This window comes from Notolepis coatsorum (genome assembly GCF_963971535.1).
Source record: "Notolepis coatsorum genome assembly, chromosome: 3".
NCBI lineage: Eukaryota > Metazoa > Chordata > Actinopteri > Aulopiformes > Paralepididae > Notolepis > Notolepis coatsorum.
This window is the reverse complement of record NC_140167.1, coordinates 201,293,039-201,308,418: the sequence shown is the minus strand read 5'-3', so window position 1 is coordinate 201,308,418 and position 15,380 is coordinate 201,293,039. Positions and strand designations below refer to the sequence as shown.

Genomic DNA, 15,380 nt, shown 5'->3' with positions numbered 1-15,380 from the left:
ATCACTAGAGAGTAGTAGAGGAGCTGGCAACAGACTCTTTTTTTGTATCACAAACAGTACTGTACAGTATTTGTAAATCTGGTATGTCATAAATGTACAGATGTAACAGTACTGTCTATCTGTATGTCATATATGTTATGATGAATTGAAAATGGGGGACCCTGATGTAAACAAGATGAAAGTCGTTCTCTGGTCTGCATCCCCTTAACAATTGTGTGTATTGAGCCGTACTGTATTGTACCCATTCTGCAATCTGTTAATAAACTTTTCAATCAATCAATCAATCAATCAATCAATCAATCAATCAATCAATCAATCAATCAGTGGTGCCTGTGAAAGGCACACAGCATCATCAAGGACCACGGCCACCCAGCACGCAGACTGCCCTCCCTGTCTGGAGGACCACGGCCACCCAGCACGCAGACTGCCCTCCCTGTCTGAAGGACCACGGTCACCCAGCATGCAGACTGCCCTCCCTGTCTGAAGGACCACGGCCACCCAGCACGCAGACTGCCCACCCAGCACGCAGACTGCCCTCCCTGTCTGAAGGACCACAGCCACCCAGCATGCAGACTGCCCTCCCTGTCTGAAGGACCACGGCCACCCAGCACGCAGACTGCCCTCCCTGTCTGGAGGACCACAGCCACCCAGCACGCAGACTGCCCTCCCTGTCTGAAGGACCACGGCCACCCAGCACGCAGACTGCCCTCCCTGTCTGAAGGACCACAGCCACCCAGCACGCAGACTGCCCTCCCTGTCTGAAGGACCACGGCCACCCAGCACGCAGACTGCCCTCCCTGTCTGGAGGACCACAGCCACCCAGCATGCAGACTGCCCTCCCTGTCTGAAGGACCACAGCCACCCAGCACGCAGACTGCCCTCCCTGTCTGGAGGACCACAGCCACCCAGCACGCAGACTGCCCTCCCTGTCTGAAGGACTACGGCCACCCAGCACGCAGACTGCCCTCCCTGTCTGGAGGACCACGGCCACCCAGCATGCAGACTGCCCTCCCTGTCTGAAGGACCACAGCCACCCAGCACGCAGACTGCCCTCCCTGTCTGGAGGACCACGGCCACCCAGCACGCAGACTGCCCTCCCTGTCTGGAGGACCACAGCCACCCAGCACGCAGACTGCCCTCCCTGTCTGAAGGACCACGGCCACCCAGCACGCAGACTGCCCTCCCTGTCTGGAGGACCACGGCCACCCAGCACGCAGACTGCCCTCCCTGTCTGAAGGACCACGGCCACCCAGCACGCAGACTGCCCTCCCTGTCTGAAGGACCACAGCCACCCAGCACGCAGACTGCCCTCCCTGTCTGAAGGACCATGGCCACCCAGCACGCAGACTGCCCTCCCTGTCTGGAGGACCACGGCCACCCAGCACGCAGACTGCCCTCCCTGTCTGGAGGACCACAGCCACCCAGCACGCAGACTGCCCTCCCTGTCTGGAGGACCACGGCCACCCAGCACGCAGACTGCCCTCCCTGTCTGAAGGACCACAGCCACCCAGCACGCAGACTGCCCTCCCTGTCTGGAGGACCACAGCCACCCAGCACGCAGACTGCCCTCCCTGTCTGGAGGACCACAGCCACCCAGCACGCAGACTGCCCTCCCTGTCTGAAGGACCACGGCCACCCAGCACGCAGACTGCCCTCCCTGTCTGAAGGACCACAGCCACCCAGCACGCAGACTGCCCTCCCTGTCTGAAGGACCACGGCCACCCAGCACGCAGACTGCCCTCCCTGTCTGGAGGACCACAGCCACCCAGCATGCAGACTGCCCTCCCTGTCTGAAGGACCACAGCCACCCAGCACGCAGACTGCCCTCCCTGTCTGGAGGACCACAGCCACCCAGCACGCAGACTGCCCTCCCTGTCTGAAGGACTACGGCCACCCAGCACGCAGACTGCCCTCCCTGTCTGGAGGACCACGGCCACCCAGCATGCAGACTGCCCTCCCTGTCTGAAGGACCACAGCCACCCAGCACGCAGACTGCCCTCCCTGTCTGGAGGACCACAGCCACCCAGCACGCAGACTGCCCTCCCTGTCTGAAGGACCACGGCCACCCAGCACGCAGACTGCCCTCCCTGTCTGGAGGACCACGGCCACCCAGCACGCAGACTGCCCTCCCTGTCTGAAGGACCACGGCCACCCAGCACGCAGACTGCCCTCCCTGTCTGAAGGACCACAGCCACCCAGCACGCAGACTGCCCTCCCTGTCTGAAGGACCATGGCCACCCAGCACGCAGACTGCCCTCCCTGTCTGGAGGACCACGGCCACCCAGCACGCAGACTGCCCTCCCTGTCTGGAGGACCACAGCCACCCAGCACGCAGACTGCCCTCCCTGTCTGGAGGACCACGGCCACCCAGCACGCAGACTGCCCTCCCTGTCTGAAGGACCACAGCCACCCAGCACGCAGACTGCCCTCCCTGTCTGGAGGACCACAGCCACCCAGCACGCAGACTGCCCTCCCTGTCTGAAGGACCACGGCCACCCAGCACGCAGACTGCCCTCCCTGTCTGGAGGACCACAGCCACCCAGCACGCAGACTGCCCACCCAGCACGCAGACTGCCCTCCCTGTCTGAAGGACCACGGCCACCCAGCACGCAGACTGCCCACCCAGCACGCAGACTGCCCTCCCTGTCTGGAGGACGGTGCAGGAGATTGGCTGCACTTTACCAGCAGACTTCAAGGACCGGTTTGACCACCAGGCCATCCATCAGGCTTCTCAACTCATAAACCTAAAATAGTCCACTGTGCCTATCTGCTCACCTGCTGTCTGTACCGTTTATATAAAAAATTAGGGCTGTCAAAATTAATGCTTTAACTTTGGAGATTCATTTTAATTGTTTAACTCTTTCAGTGCCCACCACGACATAACACGTGTTATCAGCCCGCCCCCTGAATGCCCACCACGACAATTAGCGTGTTATTTTTTTTATTAGCGATCTGAATTCATATTTCATCAACCAAGTCTCTCGTTGGTAAACCAGCCCCATCAGGAGCTCAGATGTGAAAAGGCGCCCCCTATCGTCTCCCAGATGGTAATGCACCCTTTTGGAATGGACTCAATGAAAATGGATGAGAAAAGAAAAATCCGGAATCCACATTTTACTTCTCAGGCATGTAACCCGAGCCGATCGGATTCATTGTGGAGCCTCAGAACAGCGTGGAATATGTGTTTCCAGTACCCAGCATTGGATCAATAAAAGCGATCGATTTTTGGAATGGCGATCAGGAATTGGAATGATCTTTTTGGAGAACATCTGATCTGAGGTAAGGAATCTATTTTACAAGTCTTCGGATAATCAGAGTTGTATTCGCTGAGCTCTCAGCGTTCGCCCTATGTGTGTGTGTGTGTGTGTGTGTGTGTGTGTGTGTGTGTGTGTGTGTGTGTGTGTGTGTGTGTGTGTGTGTGTGTGTGTGTGTGTGTGTGTGTGTGTGTGTGTGTGTGTGTGTGTGGCAATGGCTTTGAGGAAATCAGATCGCCTATATAGCGTGCATACGTACACATATACTATCGACTTGATAATCTTGCGTTTATTTGAAAACAATTTATAAATAGGCCGAAAAATTATAAAGTTTTTGTGTATTCTAGAATATTCCAGTACAGGGCGTTTATTATGGAATCTTTTTATTTTCCTTGAAAACGAAGGCTTTTCAAAATGCTATCAAACGAAAATGAACCGATAAAAAAACAATCCGCTTCGACAATGTTGACTGGAAAACGAGTCATTGATAAGCGACGGGCAGATTAGACACATAATTTAATTTAAAACATAGATTAGGCGTTATTAAGTCAAGTCAAGTCAAGAGTTTTAATTGTCACGGCATACAAGTATACAATGAAATGCGGGTGGTCTTGCCCGCGATGATGTGCAATACAGTGGTACAACATATAATAGAATCCAATAAAAAAAAAACATTGTGCAATAAACAGGTAACAGGTAACATGGTGTGACATCTCGGTATCTGTACATAGTATTTACAGAGCATATAGGACATGCTAGGTAGCTTTAGTAGTGCAATACACTGTTCCTGTTGTTATACTAATTTAAAGTGGCCTTTCCTTTTGGCCATAAGTGTGCGTGTGTGCGGCATGAGTGTGTGCCCGCTCGTGTTAAAGTGGCTGCTAGTGTGTGAGCGTGCACAGCGTGCATGTCGTGTGTGTGCTCGTGTGTGCTTGTGTGTGGATAGTTCAGTGTTCTGTGGCACTCAATGGACTACAGCCCCCTCAGCATCGACGGGGCACCGGTTGAGAGAGTCAACAGCTTTAAGTACCTCGGAGCCTACATATCCGAGGACTTGACATGGACCACACACATTGACAGTGTTGTGAAGAAGGCACGACAACGCCTCTACTTCCTCAGGCGCCTAAGGAAGTTCCAAGTCAGTCAAAAGATCCTTAAGAACTTCTACTCATGTACAATAGAGAGCATCTTGACCGGCAACATCACCTCCTGGTTTGGGAATAGCACTGCACAAGACCGAAGCAGACTACAAAGAGTGACACGTTCAGCCGAACGCACAATTGGAGGGGGGCTCCCCACCCTCCAGAACATTTACAACAAGCGTTGCAAGGGCAAGGCTAAGAGAATCATTAAAGACTCCAGTCACCCGAACAACTGCCTCTTTGAACTGCTGCGATCAGGCAAGCGATACCGGAGTCTCAAGGCGAGCACAGAAAGACTCAGAAGAAGCTTCTATCCCCAGGCCATCAGGCTGCTAAACGAACAATGAATGAACACTACACAACAACAACAACCACCAAACGCACATAGCACACACATCCACACGCACACACTCACTTTAAACAAACACACTGTAGCACCCACTCCACACACTTTATAGCACACACCCACTTTAAACAAACACACTGTAGCACCCACTCCCCACACTTTATATTTATTGATGAAGGATTGCACTACAACTCGTACACCTTACTGTAAATTGTACCTAAAATTGTACCTCATCCCATTTCTGCTTTGCACTAGATAGTACTGTACATTAGTACACTGCATAGTATTGTATACTATATGGTAACTCAGAACATTGTACATATGTCTATACCGAACACTGTGACCTCATTTTTCTTCTTCTAAATTACATGCTATATTATGTTATTTGATACTATCTTGTCTAGCACAGTCTCTGGAGCGTAACAGTAAGAAGCATTTTGTATGAAAGTATTCTGTACTTCTGTATGACAACTATTAAAGAACTTGAACTTGAACTTGAATGTTCATTGTTCAAGGCTCTGATGGCCTGGGGGTAGAAGCTGAGCCTAAGCCTCTCCGTCCTAGTAGCTGGGGTTCGCAGGCGTCTGCCTGACCTCAGCAGCTGGAACAGGCTGTTATTGGGGTGGTGGGGGTCTTTCATTATTCTGCACGCTCTGGATTTGCACCTCTTGTTGTATAGAGCCTGCAGGGGAGGTAGTGCAATACCCGTGGTACGCTCGGCTGAGCGCACCACTCTCTGTAGGGCCTTCTTGTCCTGTGCCGTGCTGTTTCCATACCAGGCAGTGATGTTTCCGGTCAAGATGCTCTCTACAGCTCCTGAGTAGAAGGACTGGAGTATCTTCCCCGATACTCTGAACTTCCTTAACTGTCTCAGGTGGTATAGGCGCTGCTTCGCTTTCTTTACTACTGTGTCTATGTGTGTTGACCATGTCAGATCCTCTGAGATGTGGACCCCCAGGTACTTAAAGCTGCTCACCCTGTCCACGGTAGCCCCGTTAATCATCAGTGGTGTGTGTGTCTCCTGCTCTCTCCTCTAATCCACGATCAGCTCCTTGGTTTTACCAATGTTCAGGAGCAGGCTGTTGTCCTGGCACCAGCGTTCCAGTACCTCAACCTCCTCCCGGTAGGCCTTCTCGTCGTTGTCCGAGATCAGCCCCACCACCACGTGTCGTCTGCGAACTTCACTATGGAGTTGGAGCTGAACTTGGCCACACAATCGTGTGTGTAGAGTGAGTACAGCAGGGGGCTTAGAACACAGCCCTGGGGGGACCCGATGCTCAGGGTGATGGTGTTGGAGGTCTGACCCCCCACCCTGACCACCCTTAACGCTAACATTGAAGTGGATGATGGGCATTCAAGCACTAAATCGTGCGCCCCCTGCTGGCACTGAAAGTGTTAAAGCATTAAAATAAATTAATCTAGATTAATCTATGGAGTGAAAAATCTTCAACGTTCTGAACTTTCAGCAGTATATTAGCTTGTTCGGATATAAGAAAGAGGTCTAGCTGAGTCAATGTTGATGGTTTTGTTGAACATTTGTATTTCACAGGAGAGAAACTGTATTCAAAGAAAGCTATTAAAATAGTCTTTGAATCTAAATATACTTTCTTTGTGTTGATTTTACATTAATTCCATGATTTTACTCAAGTAAATATCTGTTACAAGCTTCGGTCTTAAGTTGAAAAATGCTATTTTTAATCTAGTTTAATCTAGATTAATTACAGACTTTTTTTTGATTAATTAGTATAAAAAAAAATCTATTGACAGCACTAATAAAAATGCATCAACTACAGACGCAGCGCTCAAAAATCAAACCAATTCTGCTGCTTGTCTGCTGCTTGTTGCTGCTTGTGTGCCACTTAAGTCTACTCAGGTGTTAATTTTCCGGGGGTGTTGGCTGGGGGAACAAAGGGAGGGTAGTTAACTTAAGTGCTTCCCCAGGGAGGGGGTCGGGGGCTACTGCCCTCAGACCCCCAAAATAATTTGTATATGGGCAGTCTGACTTGGGGTACTGACCAGGGGAGGAAACTAACTTTTTGGCTTACCAGCCAACTGGCGAGTATCTGATTTTTTTTACCAGCCAAACAGATTTTTTACCAGACAAAAAAAAATCGCTAATTGTGATAATTACTTCTTTGTATGTCAAGCCGCGTCAATGTTGTGTATGCATCTGGGTAGGCACACTGTGCCTTTAAGACAGCACGGTGGTCTTACGACAGTGCTGTGAAGTACCGTCAAGTGTTGTGGTAACGTCAGTTGGGTTGGTGTGCTGTTGTGCACAGTGCACTGGTTGAGCTAGCCCCTTTCGTGACTGCGATGTGCAAGCCAGGGGCTTTTGAGCATGAAATAAAATGTCTAACCTTACGTCGTAGTCCGGTGCTTTTTTGGAAACATTATAGTCATAACAGATACACCTAGCTGGCTGCTTTGAGCACACGGGGCTAACGTTAGCTAGCAAGCAGCTATAGCTAAAACGCTAACTAGAAGCTAACCACTGTATACAGTTCCAGTAGACTAACATTACACCTCTGTGATTTAAATGTGTCCTTAGTAACTTATACTCGAGGGTTGTACTAGGGTTGGATGCAGTTTCCTGTTGGTCAGTCTGTCTGTTTTCCATCTTCTGCTGTGTTTAACGGTATCTGTTTGCGAGTGCTCCTGATGGCTAGCCTAGTACCGCGGGACTTTTATTATATGTCCGCGGGTTGGCCAGTACTGCGCAAACGTTTATTAAACATTATATGTCAGCGGGTGGTCTTGTGCAGTGCTCTCGTGGCACTGTCAACTAAAGCGAACACTCAGAAGACGCGCACCGTTTGCCAGTGCAGTGATTGCAGAATGTTTTATTTTTTTGTATACTCGCCAGCAGGGGAGGAAACTAACTTTTTGGCTTACCAGCCAACTGGCGGGTATCTGATTTTTTTTACCAGCCAAACGTAAAAAATACTAGCATTTGGCCAGTAAAGTGGCCTAATTTCCTCCCCTGGTACTGACCATATATTAGTGTTGCAATGCATGATAAGTAAACAGTGAAAGAAGCTAAGAAATCTGATGGGGCTGGGACATTTGGGACGAATAAAAATTTAAGATGAAAATCTGCCCAGCCTGTGGGAGGAAGTGGAGGTGTGAAATCTGGCCCGGTCAAGAACAATAGAGGAGTGGTAGAGAGTGGTAGAGAGGCATGAGAGGTTTGAGTTTTGAGTGCTGTATCTGTATGACTGCTGCTGTTGAACCTGGACTGCTACATGCCCAATGTGCAATACTGTTGTATAATACGCTTGTCACTTGTACTTTTACACACAAATTCTCATTATACATATATATAGTGTTACACATTTACTCCATGTTTGTTTTTAACTTACTTTATTTTGCCTTCATATTAGGGATGGGTACCAAATCCGGTACTTTTAAGGGTACCGACGGAATCACGTCGGTACTACCAAATACCGATTCACGTGATATTCCACCGGTGCCACATTTCGGTACCGTAAGTCCGATTACATCAACGTTTCGTTTACCGCGAAACGAAACCTATGAAGTGTGCCGCACGTTCACGCCAACATTCACGCGCACAATACACGCTTATACCTAGGATTCGACTTGATTAAACAACAAAGCAGTCGGGGCGATGGTTACACTTTACAAAGCTAGATGCAGACAACGCTTGCTGCAATATTATATATATATTAACAAATTGTTCTAAATAAATAATAATGATAATAAATAATTAGAAGTTTGGAAAAGATATTTACAACTGAGGTAGGTAGATAAAACTTTTAGAGACTAAAGTACCGAAAAAAGGTACCGTTGGGTACCGGTATCAATTCAAATGTGAACGGTACCCAACCCTATTCATATGACTAGTGCTCTAATATGCATCTATTGCTCCTTCAGCTGAGTTGACCTGTTCTCTCGTCCAACACGTCTCGTTGTACCCTTGACCTTGTGTTAACATGCATACGACCAATAAAATAAACTTGAACTGGGTTTTTGAGTTTTGCTAAATGTGTGAGGTTATGTGCTAAGTAATGAGCATTGTTGTGATTTAAGAGTCAACTTTTTGCAACAACAAAAAAATACATTCCCTATGATTCCACTCCCAAAGAAATACCTTTTCAACATAAATCTGTAAAATTTGTAGGCCCAACTTTATTGCGGGCTCGATACCATTGCATTAGTGTGATGGAGGAGTGCTCTGTGCATTTAGAGGGGGTGTGATTCTACTGAATTCCCATTCAATGTGATGCTGGAAATGACCTGGAGGTGTGATGGAGGTGTGTACAGTACATACACATTGAATGCACACAGTGCAGACTAGAGTTGTAATCATAGACTGTTGCAATTCAACTGAATTGGGGACAGAAGGTGATATTTTAACCAACACATGCCACAAAACCTAGTATTATTTGTATATGTATATATTTTTTATAAGATACGATTATTATTGAAATTGTAATTCCAATATTATGAAGCTCAACTTCCCATCATGGACAATTTCCAGAAATGTACCAGGAAGGTTTCAACCCCTTTGCAACCCAAATATGTGTCCTATGGATGAAAGAACCCCATGCGGTCGGTGCACACACCTCTACGAAATAGAAGCAAGGCAGGAGTGTCAAGCTGTCTTTGGGCGGCTTCTTCTTGAGCTTGTCTCTGGAGGTCATCATCTTGCAGTCTGACAGGGACCAGCCTGAAACAAACCCATACAGTACGTCATTAAACAAACTCCCAACTCAAGCACAGTGGATTCAAGGCCATTGGTTTACATGTACACAGTGTAACAATGTAACTGCTGGGACGCTGTGAAAGTAAAATTGTAGTTTAGAAGGTCCACTATTTTTGGACTTTGACCTTTGACCGGCACCCAAAAAGATAACTGTGGAACTAAATGAATGTGTGTAAAACAGTTTAGAGTTTTTTTGGATGCATGTGGGATGATGTGCAAAATAAATCAGCATTGTTTTTTGGTGAAGTGATTGGCTGTGGGGCCTTTAAATATATGGAACGTCTTGTGTTTGTAACTGAAGTCACCGCACCCCTCTCTCTACCTAAGCTCATCGTCTCCTCCTCAGTGTCTCCTAGCTGGCCAGAGGAGAGCACTCCTCTTCCTCAGTGTCTCCTAGCTGGCCAGAGGAGAGCACTCCTCTTCCTCAGTGTCTCCTAGCTGGCCAGAGGAGAGCACTCCTCTTCCTCAGTGTCTCCTAGCTGGCCAGAGGAGAGCACTCCTCTTCCTCAGTGTCTCCTAGCTGGCCAGAGGAGAGCACTCCTCTTCCTCAGTGTCTCCTAGCTGGCCACAGGAGAGCAGTCCTCTTCCTCAGTGTCTCCTAGCTGGCCTGGGGAGAGCACTCCTCTTCCTCAGTGTCTCCTAGCTGGCCAGAGGAGAGCACTCCTCTTCTTCAGTGTCTCCTAGCTGGCCACAGGAGAGCACTCCTCCTCCTCAGTGTCTCCTAGCTGGCCAGGGGAGAGCACTCCTCTTCCTCAGTGTCTCCTAGCTGGCCAGAGGAGAGCACTCCTCTTCCTCGGTGTCTCCTAGCTGGCCACAGGAGAGCACTCCTCTTCCTCAGTGTCTCCTAGCTGGCCAGAGGAGAGCACTCCTCTTCCTCAGTGTCTCCTAGCTGGCCAGAGGAGAGCACTCCTCTTCCTCAGTGTCTCCTAGCTGGCCAGAGGAGAGCACTCCTCTTCCTCAGTGTCTCCTAGCTGGCCAGAGGAGAGCACTCCTCTTCCTCAGTGTCTCCTAGCTGGCCAGAGGAGAGCACTCCTCTTCCTCAGTGTCTCCTAGCTGGCCAGGGGAGAGCACTCCTCTTCCTCAGTGTCTCCTAGCTGGCCAGAGGAGAGCACTCCTCTTCCTCAGTGTCTCCTAGCTGGCCAGAGGAGAGCACTCCTCTTCCTCAGTGTCTCCTAGCTGGCCAGAGGAGAGCACTCCTCTTCCTCAGTGTCTCCTAGCTGGCCAGGGGAGAGCACTCCTCTTCCTCAGTGTCTCCTAGCTGGCCAGAGGAGAGCACTCCTCTTCCTCAGTGTCTCCTAGCTGGCCAGGGGAGAGCACTCCTCTTCCTCAGTGTCTCCTAGCTGGCCACAGGAGAGCACTCCTCTTCCTCAGTGTCTCCTAGCTGGCCAGAGGAGAGCACTCCTCTTCCTCAGTGTCTCCTAGCTGGCCAGAGGAGAGCACTCCTCTCAGCCAAAGCTCATTTGATAATATGTACTTTGTACTAATTGTTTTTACTATTAACCTATTTTGATTTTATAATTGACGAGTTATATAGTTACAGCTCCACATGTTTTACGTACAGAAAAGAAAAGAAACCTATGAAGTGTGCCGCACGTTCACGTCAACGTTCACGCGCACAATACTCGCTTACCTAGGATTTGACTTGATTCAACAACAACAAAGCAGTCGGGGCAATGGCAAGCCGAAAACGGTCGCAAGTGTGGTTACACTTTACAAAGCTAGATGCAGACAACGCTCGCTGCAATATTATATATATATTAACAAATTGTTCTAAATAAATAATAATAATAAATTATTTGAACTTTGGACACATTTTTTACAACTGAGGTATATTAAAAAATGTTTACTAAAGTACAGAAAAAAGGTACTGCTAGGGCGGCTGGGTGGCGCAGCGGACATTGCGCTCGTCACCAACGCAGGAGACACCGGGTTCTAATCCGGCTGTCGGCGTTGCCTCCGGCTTGGGCCAGCCGTCATACTAACTCAATTGGCAGAGTTAGCGGGTGGGGAGTCGAAGGGTGGTAGTCTGGTCGTTGTGAATAGCGACTCCTACAGGTCGGTTGGGGCGCCTGCACAGCAAAGTCAGGAAAATGGTGGGGGCAGTGTGAGCCTCCGACACGTTACTCCTCGCCAAATGAGAGTCCGCGCTGGCAGGTGAAAAGAAGTGGCTGGCTGCCTCCTCGTGTATCGGAGGGGACACGTGATGCAAGGCTTCTATCCTCCCTACAACCGGCCAGTGGGGGGCATATGCGAGCAACGATCAGGACAGGGGAGGGAGAATTGGCACGAGAGGTAAATTGGGATGGGGAGAAAAATCACAGAAAAAGGAGGAGAAAAAGTTGATAAAAAAAAAAAAAAAAAAAAACGTACTGCTGTTGGGTACCGGTAACGATTCAAAGGTACCGGTATCGATTCACAGGTACCGGTACCGGTTTAAATGTGAACGGTACCCAACCCTAACACACACACACACTTACAGTATAACACAAAGCTTCACAGGGAGTAGAGGTGGACTAGCCAGGCATGGAGTAAGTCCTCACCATAGGGTTAGCCTGCATCATTACCCTTCTCTGATACACATTACTCCTGCTGCTCGGTAGGCAGGTGCACGGCCAGTGCCATGTACCAAGATATGTTTAGAACACCGGCTGCTGCAGTAAATACTGTACAGATAAATATGAAATAATCCCGCAGATACATGTTAGAAAAAGTGTATTTAATTTATTTAGCAAATGTTAGGGCTATAACCACAATTAGAGGATGAGTTGTTTTGCAAATGGTCAAATGGACAGTAAACAAGAAGGCTACTTTATTGAGAGAGATCAATACTGTTGGTCTTCATTATTCTCAGCGAGGAAAGAGGCCTCTTCTGTCTGTCGTGAGACATTTCCTTTTCTGTGATCCAGCATACTAGCCTGGCATGAATGAATGAATGAATGAATGAATGAATGAATGAATGAATGAATGAATGAATGAATGAATGAATAAATGAATGAAAACTTTATTAACAGATTGCAGAATGGGTACAATACAGTACGGCTCAATACACACAATTGTTAAGGGGATGCAGACCAGAGAAAGACATTTGACTTGTTTACATCAGGGTCCCCCATTTTCATGCGCTAAAAACAAGATTACAAACATCACAAAACAAACTGGTCAGACTACTACTCGACCTTACTCCTAGAACCCACCTCACCCCTGCCCACTTTGACTACCTAGGATGGCTTAGAGTAGACGACAGACTACAGCAACTTGCAATGGGCCTGGTCTACAAGATACACTACACGACTAAGGTACCCATGTACATGTCAAAATACTTCCCAAAGGTCAGTGAATACCACGATCACAACACCAGAGGGAGTTCAACAAATCATGTTAAACCCAGATTCGGCTCAAACAAGGGACTAAACACGTTTCGCAATTATGCCACATCAATGTGGAACGCCCTACCCACAGCTGTAAAGGAATGTGAATCCCTACCCACATTCAAAACCACTCTCAAAGAGCACCTACGGGAGGCTGCAATTCAAAACTGGCCACCATAAATGTCATGATGTCATGTATGCTGTGTATGTCATAAATGTCACTATGAATTGAAAATGGGGGACCCTGATGTAAACAAGACAAACGTCTTTCTCTGGTCTGCATCCCCTTAACAATTGTGTGTATTGAGCTGTACTGTATTGTACCCATTCTGCAATCTGTTAAATAAAGTTTTCATTCATTCATTCAATTCATAATGACATTTATGACATACACAACATACATGACATTTATGGCATAGGGACATACATGACATACAGGTATATAGTACTGTTACATTTGTGACATACGATATGCAAATATACAGTACTGTTACCCATAGATCCTGACAGAGTATATACATATGATGGGGAGGAGACTGTACATTTGGAGGGGGTGGGTGGGAGAGAAATATACATACGGTGGGGAGAGAATATATACATACGGTGGGGAGGAGACTGTCTATTTAGGGGGGGGGGGGGGGGGGGTTGGACCTTTACGGTGGCCAGTTTCGAATTGCAGCCTCCCGTAGGTGCTCTTTGAGAGCGGTTTTGAATGTGGGTAGGGATTCACATTATTTTACGGCTGTGGGTAGGGCGTTCCACATTGTTGTGGCGTAATTGCGAAATGTGTTTAGTCCCTTGTTTGTGCCGAATCTGGGTTTAACATGATTTGTGATTTGTGGCATCCGTATAATACATTACATAATATACATCACTACACTAAACACTCCACATCATAAAGAAGCTGTATATAACGCCATCGCTGCTCCATTACACCGGGGACACAGGAGAGACTAATAGCCCAAGAGGGAGCTTGTCACATCACATGTGGTAATAACGAGTGGGTCCAAAGTTTCATGAGGACAAAGCGGCCTGTGAGTGGGTTCTAACGAGACAACACCTCATAGACGTGGGTGTGGACGCTGTTTATGCATGTTCTCTGGCTACATTCTGTGCCAAAGTGAACGGTCCCCCCTACGGACGTTCACTGGCCATTCATGAGGGGGGAAATGGATGTGCCAAGGCCCTTGACAGTCCTCAAGTGGCCGTGGTAAAATGCCAGCGGTGCGCTTGATTCTCACAGGGGGAGAGCCATGTTTATCTACAGGAGCCAGATTTGGGGGGGGGGGGGGAGAGAGAGAGAGAGAGAGAGAGAGAGAGAGAGAGAGAGATAGAGAATACAAGAGAGAGACAATACAAGCGAGAGAGAGAGAGAGAATACAAGAGAGAGAGACAGAGAATACAAGAGAGAGAGGGGGGGTACACAAGAGAGAGAGAATACAAGAGAGAGAGAGATAATACAAGAGAGAGGGGGGGGGTACAAGAGAGAGAGAGAATACAAGAGAGAGAGAGAATACAAGAGAGAGGAGGGGGGGTACAAGAGAGAGAGAATACAAGAGAGAGAGAGATAATACAAGAGAGAGAGAGAATACAAGAGAGAGAGAATACAAGAGAGAGAGAGAGATAATACAAGAGAGAGGGGGGGTACAAGAGAGAGAGAATACAAGAGAGAGAGAGATAATACAAGAGAGAGAGGGGGGTACAAGAGAGAGAGAGAATACAAGAGAGAGAGATAATACAAGAGAGAGAGGGGGGTACAAGAGAGAGAGAGAATACAAGAGAGAGAGATAATACAAGAGAGCGGAGGGGGGGTACAAGAGAGAGAGAGAATACAAGAGAGAGAGATAATACAAGAGAGAGAGGGGGGTACAAGAGAGAGAGAGAATACAAGAGAGAGAGATAATACAAGAGAGCGGAGGGGGGTACAAGAGAGAGAGAGAATACAAGAGAGAGAGAGATAATACAAGAGAGCGGAGGGGGGTACAAGAGAGAGAGAGAATACAAGAGAGAGAGATAATACAAGAGAGCGGAGGGGGGTACAAGAGAGAGAGAGAATACAAGAGAGAGAGAGATAATACAAGAGAGCGGAGGGGGGTACAAGAGAGAGAGAGTGGTACTGTATAACGTCTAACAGAGTAAGGACTGTGGAGATCCAAGCAGCTTGTCAGTGACTTGAATAAAACACCCAATGGATTAAAGGAGGATGGATAACAAAATGGCCGTTCCTGCCATCCTCGCTGGGGGCGACTTGTTCACTCCAGTTGGCGAGTCGAGATGGTCCCTTGAACCAAGACAACTCTGAGACACAAAACGTGACTCACTTTCAGAAAGCATCTGCTCCCCCATGGGTCCGTCTGGATGCTGCATGGCGTCAGAACGGGAAAAGGACCATAACGGTCTCTCGTGGGGAAAAGCCAATACTTTGTTCAACGAATATTGACTCTTGAAGAATCTTTGATCCACTTTTCTCCCATTTTCTATTTTTCTCCCATCCCAATTTCGTATCATCCAATTCAACTCTCCCCTGTCTCGAACGCTGTTTCT

At 48.1% G+C, this 15,380-nt stretch overlaps 1 protein-coding gene across 1 annotated transcript in view; it reads right to left on the bottom strand.

The window, feature by feature from the left end:
- Positions 1–9,409, bottom strand: part of plppr3b (phospholipid phosphatase related 3b) — a gene marked incomplete at both ends in the record, with an annotated part of 55,573 nt that extends 46,164 nt beyond the window's left edge. Inside the window, one exon of the mRNA XM_084311506.1 lies at positions 9,329–9,409. Within this exon, the coding sequence (XP_084167632.1) occupies positions 9,329–9,409 (81 nt within the window). The remainder of the gene's footprint in view (positions 1–9,328) is intronic.
- Between the last annotated feature and the right edge of the window lie 5,971 nt (positions 9,410–15,380).